Here is a 12,547-nt window from a genome sequence, read left to right on the forward strand (position 1 = left end):
AGTACTCCAGGTGTGGCCTCACCAATTACCTAAACAGCTGCAATGTAATGTCATATCTCTATACTCAATACCCTATGCTAAACACCTTTTTCGTCATTCTTTCTACCCATGTCATCACAATAAATGAACAATCACTTGTACTCCATGGCCCCTGTGTCCCATTACACTCCCTAGTGCCCAACATTCACAGAACAAGTCCTACACCAGTTTGACTTTCCAAAATGCATCATCTCACACTTATCTGTTTTGAACCATTTGCCACTTCTTTGACTCACTTCTCTAACTGATCACGATAACCCTGTAATCTATAATAATCTTCTTCACTAGCAACATCTACTTCCATATCATCCACAAGCTTACTGATCAGGACTTTATACTCGCATCCAAATCAGTTATCAAAACTGAAGAGGTAGCCCATGGAAAACGCTGAGTTTCAAAGTAAATGAACAAACCGGAAAAGACCAAATAATCTTGTTAGACTTACCTATCAGTGCAAAGCTAGCTTTTACAATTCCCTCAATGATATCTAATCGCCGATGCCCAGATATTGATGTTAGATAACAAATGTTCTTATTCTTTCTGCAGAGGTATCTCATAGGATATTTCACTGACCACCAGAGGCCAAAGAGAAGGAAAAAGCTTCCAGGAAGTGCATGTCCTTTGAAGTTGCCCATGACTTCTTATTTCCTGGAGTAAAAAAAAAGGAAGCACCATCAGTAACAGAAGAAAAAATAATGAATATAAATCCATTCCCCATATAATAATGTATAATACCCATGTATTTAATAGATTTAATTAATAAACATTATTCTACATACATTTTAAAATCTGCCTCTATTTTCTTTTATGAGATTTGTTAAAATTTTGATTCATTTCATTTTCAAACTATGAGGTTAACAGAAAATAAATACATTGATTGAATTTATATTGATTTTTGAAAGTTGTGGTGCAGCAAGATCGATTTGTATATAATACTGATCCCTTTACAAGTGTGCAATATGATAATAGTCGGTCTCTGCCCCCTTACATCACTCAAATCATTAGTAGCTTCATAGAGAAGCATATGGGGAAAGGTGGTGGCTACAACTGGGCAAGTGGTGGAAAGAATCATCTTCGCCAATGCCTTCCTCACTGGGCACTTGGCTGTGTGTATGTGGGGGTGTGGGGATCCTGAATCCTATTCTTCATACACTCTAACTCTGTCAGAGTGCCAGCATTCTCAATCTATCCTGTTCAGTAGGCCTGCTGACTTTCTATTCAAAACACCCTCTCAAAGTCATTTGAAGGGCTACATCTCACAGCCACTTGCATTTGTATTGTTATTCTTTCCCTCTCCTTTCAGTCCACCGTTTTGTTTCGTCAATTATTAAATTTCCTCTATAGATTATTCATCCTTCCACAGTCACAAAAGCACGTTCAAGTGTATAATCTGATAATATTGTTGAGAATTTTCTCATTGTTGAGGATCTAAATGCTGAGTATCATTTCATTGGCTCTTCACTCAAGCCTGGAACATCTGGGCAGTGAAGATGCATATATCAGGATACTCTTCATTGACTACAGTTCAGCATTCAATACTATCACCCCCCTCAAAACTAAACAATTAGCTTCAAGACCTTGGCCTCAATACCTCCTTGTGCAATTGGACTGTCAATTTCCTCACTTGCAGATCCCAGTCAGTTTCGATTGGCAACAACATCTCCTCCACAATCTCCAGCAACTCTAGAACTACATGAAGTGGCTTTGACAGCTCTGGGCACATTTCTTCTCAAACAATCAACTCTGTTCTCATCAACTGATTGATGCATTGCCTCCAGATGAGATCAGCCACAATCTCCATTGTGTAGGAGAGTGGTCCAGCTCTGTCCTTAATCATTCAAAGTATGCATTTTTGATGGTCTCTGTAGTCTCTCATAGGACTGCTTGTCCAGAAGTGAAACATCAAACCTCCTTTTTTGAGGACTCCTCAATTTGTCTCAGCTGTTTGTCCTGCACACTCCTTCTGAGATTGAGATTGAAGAGATCCAAGCATGAGCTCAAGGGACAATGCTGGAGGAGCATTGCTGGTTGTAGAGAGTGCTGCCATGTGATTTGCAAGGAGGAAATACTGTATGTGAGCTGCCGATGCACTGCATTCTTTATATTCTGGACAGACCATACCCCCAAGCCGTTTGTAGTTGGGTGGTATGGTGCAAATGTAACATGTTTAATTCCATTTATTTTCAAGAGTGACTGAAAGTGCTCCACAACAAACTGTGGTCCACTTTCACTAAGTGTTCAGGAATAACAGTCTTTGAGAAGAGGCACTCCATCCCGGGGATGGAGAGGCACAGCTCTTGGCATCTTCTGGACATGTTGGCATCCTGAACAGTGCTTGGCAAGCTGCTCGACCTGCTGATCTATCCCAGGCCACCAGATAAATCTTCTATCCGACACTTTCATTTAGTCTAGACGACTGGCATGTAGCTCCTCCAACACACCAGCTCTCAGCTTGGATGATACAACAACTCTCAATCCCCACACAAGGCAACCCTCAGCAAGGACAACTTCATTCCAGCACTGGTAAAAAAAAAATTGGGGAACTGGAACTTCCACTGCACGTTCCAGCTATTCTGGGTTGTCCCGTAGACCAGAGACAGTGTGCATCTTTTCTGGATCCCCTTTGGATCATCGCTGCCACAATTGGGAGAATTTTGACTTGTCTTACGGAGAATACTTCAAAAGGAATGTCCTCTTTTACAAATTTTCCAGATATTTCCAGTTGCAGGTGGCGGAAATTACGGAGAATAATATGTTGGACCTGGAGGCTGGTGGTGTGGTAGGTGAGGACCAGGGGAACCCTATTCCTAGTGGGGTGGCGGGAGGATTGGGTGAGAGCAGATGTGCGTGAAATGGGGGAGATGCGTTTGAGAGCAGAGTTGATAGTGGAGGAACGGAAACCCCTTTTTAAAAAAATATTATTCTCCGTAACTTCCGCCACCCCCAACGGGATCCAACCACTAAGCACATCTTTCCCTCCCCCCCAGTCTGCTTTCTGCAGGGATCGCTCCCTATGCGACTCCCTTGTCCATTCGTCCCCCCCCATCCCTCCCCACTGATCTCCCTCCTGGCACTTATCCTTGTAAGCGGAACAAGTGCTACACATGCCCTTACACATCCTCCCTTACCACCATTCAGGGCCCCCAGACAGTCCTTCCAGGTGAGGCGACACTTCACCTGTGAGTCGGCTAGGGTGATATACTGCGTTCGGTGCTCCTGATGTGGCCTTCTATATATTAGTGAGACCCGACGCAGACTGGGAGACCGTTTTGTTGAACACTTACGCTCTGTCCGCCAGAGATGCAGGATCTCCCAGTGGCCACACATTTTAATTCCACATCCCATTCCCATTCTGACATGTCTATCCACGGCCTCCTCTACTGTAAAGATGAAGCCACACTCAGGTTGGAGGAACAACACCTTATAACCTGATGGCATGAACATTGACTTCTCTAACTTCTGTTAATGCCCCACCTCCCCCTCGTACCCCATCCATTATTTATTTTTATACACACATTTTTTCTCTCACTCTCCCTTTTCTCCCTCTGTCCCTCTGACTATACCCCTTACCCATCCTCTGGGTCCCCCGCCCTTGACTTTCTCCCCGGGCCTCCTGTCCCATGATCCTCTCATATCCCCTTTGCCAATCACCTGTCCAGCTCTTGGCTCCATCCCTCCCCCTCTTGTCTTCTCCTATCATTTTGGATCTCCCCCTCCCCCTCCCACTTTCAAATCTCTTACTAACTCTTCCTTCAGTTAGTCCTGACGAAGGGTCTCGGCCTGAAACGTCGACTGTACCTCTTCCTAGAGATGCTGCCTGGCCTGCTGCGATCACCAGCAACTTTGACGTGTGTTGCTTGAATTTCCAGCATCTGCAGAATTCCTGTTGTTTGCTATTATAGCAGTAATGCCCTTTGTGATTGTTTATGGTGAGAAACTCTTCTTCCATCTCCATCTGCAGGAAAGCCTCAGCTAGGTCCACTTTGCTGAAGCGTTTCCCTCCAGAAAGGCTTTGTGAAGAGATCCTCTATCCTGGGCAGAGTGTATTGATCTACTTTCAGGACTGGATTGATGGTGATCTTTAAATCACCATAGATCCTGTTAGATCCATTCTTCTTGGCTACTAGTACCACTGGCATTGCCCATAGATGCCACTCAACCTTGGAAAAAATTCCTTAAGCCTCCTTGGGATCTAGCTCACTGGCTACTTTATCACAGATAGTATAAGGAACTGGATGGGCTTCATAAAACTTGCTTGTGCCATTTTCATTTAACACTATTTTACCCTCGAGTTTTCTTCACACTTTTCTTGAACTCTGCTGTAGCATCATCCAGCACCTTTCTTAATTCACTTTCAGTTGACTCTATCGCAGGGGATGTGGCATGCAAATAGGAGCTGGATCTCCAATCAAATTGTACCTGTCTCAGCCAATCACAGCTCCACTATGCTGGGTTCCCACAACCTATCAACTCATTTTCAAGAAATCTCCATCTCATATTCTTAATATCGATCGCTTATTTATTTAAGCATTTGTCTTTTGTATTTGCAGAGTTTGTTATCTTTTGCACGTTGGTTAGTATCCGTCCTGTTGGGGGCAGCCATTCATTGATTCTATTGCGTCACTTGGATTTACTGTGCATGCTTACAAGAACAAAAAAACTCTGTCATATAGGGTGACCTATGAACTTTATCATCTTTTTCTGCTTCAGTGCAACACATCTGTGTCTTAAAAAAAGTACTGTTTTAATAGAAGTTCATCCTTACATAATTTGCAGCATGGTAGCAATTTGAACTGCTACCAGAGAGACATGTATTTTATCAACACTATGATTATATTAAAATACAACTTCTATATGCTCTTGTGAATCAGTCAGCCTTAAAAGTGGTAGAGCAAAGGATTGTTGATGAGAAGGGCATGGTATAGAGAATATACAATAGACTTAATGAAAATAAAATAAAATTGATAAGCATAGCCAAAAAAAACTTTAAATTTCCAGATGTGCTAAACTTTGAAGTGTCTCTTTAATAAATATGTTCTGTCTGTGGCACTACACGCTTTGAGACAGAGCCTTGCTCGGAGACATGTTCGTGTAATACTTAATCTTTCCAGTGTATTCCTCAGTGTAATTAATTAACAGATTACCAGACACCATTTGGAAAAACTGACATAATGAATGGAACAGAAGCGCGCATGAGATCAAAAGCAGTTCTCACTGCAACGTTGTGAACCTAAGGCTCACTAGTAAAGCATTCCTACCTTTGATCATGTAAAAGCAGAATGTGAAGCAAGACGTGGGTGTTCACTGAAATTGCACGGCAAGATGGTACTTCATTTTGGTGTGCTATTTTTTGACAATCAAAGCCCCTGAGCTAATTTCAAGTATTTAAAATGAATAAACACAGAAATAGATACTACTATGCAACAGCAACTCCCTTCTATGTTATATTGACAATTAAACTCGGCAAATCCAGAGATCAAGATACACAATTCCCTCACTAGCCGAGTAAGAAGAGAACTTTCCAGTCAGGATACTGTTTCAATGAAGTAAATGTCCTGATACCAATGCTTTGGGACAAATTCACCACCAGAAATGTAACCATGTTAAATGCATTCATAGCTAATGCTATTAATATCAGTTTCAAGCACAAGCTATGGAACAGAAAATTAAACTTCCATTTTAACTGCATGACGCCTTATACCTTCAGCTCAATTAGTTTTGCAGACACCCCTCACCCTTCTCTCACAAAGTACAATGCATTACGTACAATTAACTGGGGGCACCACGGTAATGGTTAGCGCAATGCTATTATAGCTTGGGGTGTCGGAGTTCATTAACAGCACAGTCCACAAGTAGTTTGTATGTCCTTCCCATGAACTTGTGGGAATCCTCCAGTTTCCTCCAACATTCCAAAGTTATTAGTAGATGAATTGGTCATTGTAAATTGTGCTGTGATTAGGCTAGGGTTACATAGGTGAGTTGCAGGGAGGTGCAGCTCGTTGGGCTGGAAGGGCCTGTTCTATGCTCTCTCTATATAAAGTAACTGATTTACATTTAATTTCACAATTCTAATGTGCATTTCTGAATTTGGCCTATTGCTGAGTAAATATCTCTCAATCCGGTAGCTGAAGGAAATACACAACCATTTCTCCATTCACCAAAATCTTCCAATGTCCTTTAAAAGGTAACATATCATTTGGACCTTTTGCTGAAAAAAAAACTTGCTATGCAAAGCATCATTAAAAAATCCTTACGGCAAGAGTAGTTCTCAAATAAAACCAGCTGTACTCCAAATAAAACAGGAAAAACTTTAAAATCCAGACAGTTTTTTTTAAACAAATATTGGTACTGGGCTCTTTAAATAAGATTCTAGAAACAGCACAGGTCCTTAAAGACAAATGTCAATTTATATGGTTGGATAGTTACTGAGCATTTTGCCTGGGTACAAAAACCTTGTACAGATGCCATGGTGCTTAACTGAAATATCTACTTGTATTTAATGCCTGTTTGTGACCTAATCACAATTGGACAAGGAGCAAAGTGGGCAAAAGTTCACCATGATTTTTTGTTCCATTTCATCAACCAGTTGCTCACAATTTATCCTCAACTATTACATGTAACTAATCTGAAAATCTGCTCCTAAATCCACACTGCAAACACCCAAATTTAGACAAGCAAACATTCATTTGTTTGCTTAATTCCTAATATTCCTCTTTCTGCTTTGTCAGAGGCAAGCAACACTTTCACGATCAGTGGTAAATGGGATTAGTTCCAACTGAAGCCTTCTTAATTTTAGATGAGCTAACAAACTTTTCACATTGGAGTTTTCCCATTTGATATGTTTATTATCTATCCTAAACCAATAATCCAGGAGAATAAATGAAGGCATTTGTTTTATTCAGATATGCCATCCACCAGCACCACCTTTGGTATCATAGTATACATCTCTTTGAAAACAGATTCTTAAATATTTGATGCATTCCTATTGAACTTTTACTAAATGTTTGCATGCATCAGAGGCCCGACTTTTTCCTATTGATTTAACTTTCTTATCCCTCCTTCAATGCACAGAATGTAGAAAATTAAACAACATTGCCCCATCAATCTTATCAAAGCATTCAAAAGCAACCCACACAAAATGCTGGAGGAAAAGAAGTACAGTCATCGCTTCAACCCAAAGTGTTGGCTGCACTCTTTTACACAGATGCTGCCTGACCTGCTGAGTTCCTCCAGCATTTTGCGTGTGTTGTTTGGATTTCCAGCATCTGCAGGTTTTCTCTTGTTTGCAAAAGCAACCTGATTTGTTTTCAGCGTCCATGAGGTATAGAGGAATATATTTGTATGGATCAATGAGTTTACTTTAGCAGCACACACACAGTCAAATCTCACTGAAAGGAAATCCACTGCAGATGCGCAAACACCTGCATCAAAACAAGGGCTTCAAACGGAAGGGCAAACACGTTTATAGACTGATGTATCCATCATTTAAATCAGTTTACTGCATAAATATATATTACATTTTAAAAGTTAAAGGTTTTATTTACATTTTTAAACTAGTTAATGCTGAATTGCAATTTAAGGAGAATTTATATTTCAGGAAAATGTTTCTGGAATATTCCTTTTAAATGAACAATGAATTTAAGAAACAGCTATGTAAAACAAGTGTCCTCATGTAAAATATTGACATCACGAACCAACTACCACCGACAGAGATTAGAGAGTGCTGAAATTGAAATTTACTCAAATTCCAGTCCCCCCCCCACCACAAAAACCTAAGATCTATTGAACAGAATTAAGAATCCACCCTTTTTTTGCACTAATTCCTATTTTTTTTTCAGGAATAAAATGGCCTTATGCATGTGATCCACACAGTCCTATAAAACTCAGATTACTTTGATATTTAGCAAGACCACTGATGCATTGGTATAATTTGTATCGTTATTTTATAGCACACATTACACTGGAACAGAGTGTGTCCTCTGGGTGCACCAATTTCCTCCCATATTGCAAAAAAATGCACAGGTTAGTAAATTGCGGGCATGCTATATTGGTGCCAGTAGTACGACGACACTTACAGTCTGACCCCATCCTCAGATGGTTGGTCGTTGACACAGTCGACACCTTTCACTCTATGTTTTAATGTATATCTGATGTTAGAGTGAGCTTTTGGGTAGATGATTTGTTTACACTTAAATGACTTTGGCCACCAGACTTCTATTTGACAAAGTACTGTGGATTGAGTCCACCACAATGGGCTTCCTAAAAAGGTGTGAATACCAGATGTTTCTGGCGCCGTAGTTTGACCTGATGCTGTAGTTTCGGAAACAGTATTATCTATACTTTATAAATATTAATTGTCTTCTATGTTAGCACGTAAAATGCCAAATAAATGTATTGTGGATTTAAATTGCATTCCAGACATGTTGGCATCGGAAGGAAAGGCTGGTGTGATATTTTGTATGTAGCTTCAAGAGGAAGCATTGTCTATGCATTGTCTGTAACTTTTTAAGCAGCAATTGCCTTTGTGTTTAGCGAGCCCACATTGAGCTAGCAGACCTTTCTCCCGAAAGCGTCTCCGTCCGTATGATAACAACAGGAATTCTGCAGATGCTGGAAATTCAAGCAACATACATCAAAGTTGCTGGTGAACGCAGCAGGCCAAGCAGCATCTATAGGAAGAGGCGCAGTCGACGTTTCAGGCCGAGACCCTTCGCAAGGGTCCTGACGAAGGGTCTCGGCCTGAAACGTCGACTGCGCCTCTTCCTATAGATGCTGCTTGGCCTGCTGCGTTCACCAGCAACTTTGATGTATGTTGTCCGTCCGTATGATGCCTGCTTGTTGTGCTGAATAAAGAAGCTGCTTTGTATCTACCAGTGACTCTGTCTCTCCAGTGATTTCATCCACCCTACAACATCTGACATATAAAGCTAATCTCGCTTACTTTTCAATGAAACAATCTTACACAAAAGGATTTCCATTCTGCAAGACACTAGTTTCTTTCTAGGATTTGGAATTGTCATTTTTTTAATATCAGGACTCCTCCTTCAAATTCTGTATCACAAGACCATAAGGAATAGGATCAGAGTGGGTGAGAATACAACTGGAGGTAATGGATTAAGAATGAAAGCTGAAATGTTTTAGTAGAACACTAGGGAATTTCTTCAGAGGGTGGTGAGAGTGTGGAACGAGCTGCCAGCAGAAGAGATGTATGCAGGTTCAATTTCAACACTTAAGAGAAATTTGGATAGCTGTATGGATGAAAGAGGCGTTGAGAGTTATGGCCCGAGTCAATGGGACTAGGTAGATTAATAGTTCGGCACAGACTAGATACACTGAAGGATCTGTTTCCGTGTTGTCGTGTTCTTTCTTTTTAAATCTTTTTATTGAATAAGTATACAAAAAGGTAAGCCATATAGGCACTAATACACTGTTAGAATATAATAAAATTACAGAAGATATTAATACAAAAAAAATACTACAAACAATGTAATTTAAACATAACGTACCAAGGTAACATAATAGTATACTAATTTATATATATATATATCAATAGAGAAAAGGAAAAAAAACCCACCGTGCAACTAACTAAAAGCAAAGCAAAGCAATGGGCTAACTTGAAACCAAACAGAGTTAAAGAACTTAAAATCACGTCCTCAAACCCGACCTCCATTAAAAACAGTAAAAAAAACAAGAAGGGTATATATTACATTAAATGAAAATATTGAATAAAAGATCTCCAAGTCTGTTCAAATTTAAATGAGGAGTCATAAAGATTGCTTCTAATTTTCTCCAAATTCAAGCATAATATCGTCTGAGAAAACCAAAAAAAGGTAGTTGGAGCATTAAGCTCTTTCCAATGTTGTAAGATACATCTTTTCGCCATTAAAGTAAGAAATGCAATCATTCTACGGGCTGAAGGGGAAAGATTACTGGAAATTTTAGGTAGTCCAAAGCTATCTATATTCAATACCTTGGAGATAATATTAAAAATACCTCTCCAAAAAGTTTCCAGAGTAGGGCAAGACCAAAACATATGAGTTAAAGAGGCTATCTGCCCCAGACATCTATCACAAAAAGGATTAATATGAGAATAAAAGCGCACTAACTTATCTTTGGACATATGTGCTCTATGAACAACTTTAAATTGAATTAGGGAATGTTTAGCACAGATAGAGGAAGTATTGACTAATTGTAAAATCTGCCCCCAGTCATCCACGGAAATGATAAACCCCAATTCCTGTTCCCAATCTACCCTAATCTTATCAAATGGAGCTTTCCTAAGTTTCATAATAATATTATAAATCATAGCCGATGCACCTTTCTGACATGGATTAAGGTTAATTATAGTATCTAAAATGTATGTAGGAGGAAGCATTGGAAAGGAAGAAAGTATAGTACTTAGGAAATTTCTAACTTGTAGATATCTAAAAAAATGTATTCTTGATAAGTTATATTTATTAGATAATTGTTCAAAAGACATAAGGGAACCATCTAAAAATAAATCCAAAAACCGTGAAATACCCTTAGTCTTCCAAATTTGAAAAGCACGATCCGTAAAAGAGGGAGGAAAAACCGTGTTGTCGTGTTCTATGACTCAATACCCATGGAATAAAACGGGTTGAAACTATATTGACAGAAAATTGCCTTTGCAGGAACACTAGAAGTTGTTTCTCAGACTGATGGAAGTTTCAGGACTCGGACCACTACATTTTAGACTTAAACTTGCGTGTAAGAGACATAATTTCCAAATTTTTAGTGTTACGTACCCCGTAACTGGGTTGCCAAACCAGCAGAACTGGACCACTTAGTTGGAGTCTGGATTACTGGAACTAAGAAAGTTTTATTAAAGAAATAAGTAACACAGTACTCTAATCGTAAGGATATAAACGCAACAGATTAGAAATGATAAAACACACATGTACATAGAACTAGGGTAATAGGAATCAACCAAGCTCTATCGCAGTCTAGGGGTAAAATGATCAGTCTCAAGTGACGCAGAGCTCAGTTCAGCTGAGTACAGTTCGCAGTAATCGCTGTTGTGCCATTGGAGAGTGAGAGAATATGCAAATCTGATTCAGACAGACCTTTGTTCTTCGCAGTTAGCTTTCCGGCGAACCCTTTTATGTCTTCTGTGGTCACCAACTGTGACCCCTCCGTTCCGGATACGACCGTTCTTCCGCGGTGAACCCGGCACCCAGGCAAGGGCGGACACACACACCAGGTACCCGCTGATCGTATCTTTTCACCCTGTGCATCTATGGTCGGTTCCCTGCGACCAGACCTCCAAAACTCCCACCAACTTGTGGGGGCACACTGCTTTTCCAGGGTCTCATTATCTCGTGATCTCGTGGTGTCTGTCGTGCCTTAGCGAACCTGTTCCTTTTATCCCCCTGCTGGGCTATCACCTGTCCATCAAACTTCAAACAGTTCAAGTTTAAAGCAACCGGTCTGTCAATACTCTTAATTGTGTTTCTTTTCTGTTACCTCTCTCCTCTCTCATTAACATTTGGAATGCTTCTCCATTGCCTCCCTTATCTCTCTCATCAGTATCAATCTTCTGATAACTTAGTTTTTCGTCACATTAGAAATGCAAAAAATTTGAGATGTAGGAATATTCAGTATAACGTAGACTTCAGGATTAACAGAGTGGAGCAATGGGCATATAGGTAGCAGATGAAATTTAATGTTGAAAAATGCAAAGTATTGCATTTTGGAAAATAAAATGAGAAGAGGCAATGTAAACTGGGCAGCAGAAATTTGAAAAGGTTACAAAAGAGATCTGGGAACATACTGTATGTCCATGGTTCATTGAAAGACCATTGAAATGTTCCGGTAAGATGGCGGCCTGCTCAGACGCAGCAGCTTCTGAGGGTCAACCCAGGGTGTTTTTGGCCATTCAAAAACAACATATTTTTACGATCACAAGACCCCACTGGACATTACAAACTTAAAGTACTGCCAGGTTTCCCCTATCAGCAAGCAGCTCATTGGCAGAGAAACCAGAGCTGGTCTTGGTGTGGGCCATGACGCTGCCTGCATCAGAAATGTTGCTATGCGAGGGAGCTGTGCAGTCTAACAGCAAGCGATTGTCTTAGTTGCTTTTCTTGTGATCACAGGACCCTGTTGGACATTGGAGGAGTGGAGTGCTGCAAGTCCTGCTCACCAGTTTACTGCTGAACAGTGGGGTGAGATAGCAGGGAGGTGGTGCATATTCACGTATGGTTGAATGACAATTAAACTTGAACTCGAAAGAGACAGTGTAGGTTAAGAAAGTGGTTGAAATAGCCTATGAGAGCTTTGCCTCTATAAACCAGAGCAAAGTGTACAAGAGAAAATGAGTCATAGAAGTCCATCATGTATTTTTTTAAATACTAGCTCAGAGATGTGGTGGTCATTTTGAATGCACTCCTCTAAAAAGCACGTGAAGGTTTTGGAGAGAGAATTAAACACAGAGGCGTTTATCAATATAATTCCAGGGTTAAGTAAATGGATTAGAGAAAAATGGTTT

General features: G+C 40.2%; 1 protein-coding gene across 2 annotated transcripts in view; it reads right to left on the reverse strand.

The window, feature by feature from the left end:
• Positions 1 to 12,547, reverse strand: part of tmem45a (transmembrane protein 45a) — an 89,079-nt gene that overhangs the window by 32,606 nt on the left and 43,926 nt on the right. For both annotated transcript variants that reach the window (XM_063049830.1, XM_063049831.1), the window contains exon 3: positions 485 to 687. In XM_063049830.1, the coding sequence (XP_062905900.1) occupies positions 485 to 674 (190 nt within the window). In that variant the 5' untranslated portion in view covers positions 675 to 687. The remainder of the gene's footprint in view (positions 1 to 484; positions 688 to 12,547) is intronic.

The sequence above is a fragment of the Mobula hypostoma genome, chromosome 6 (genome assembly GCF_963921235.1).
Source record: "Mobula hypostoma chromosome 6, sMobHyp1.1, whole genome shotgun sequence".
In the NCBI taxonomy this organism is placed as follows: domain Eukaryota; kingdom Metazoa; phylum Chordata; class Chondrichthyes; order Myliobatiformes; family Myliobatidae; genus Mobula; species Mobula hypostoma.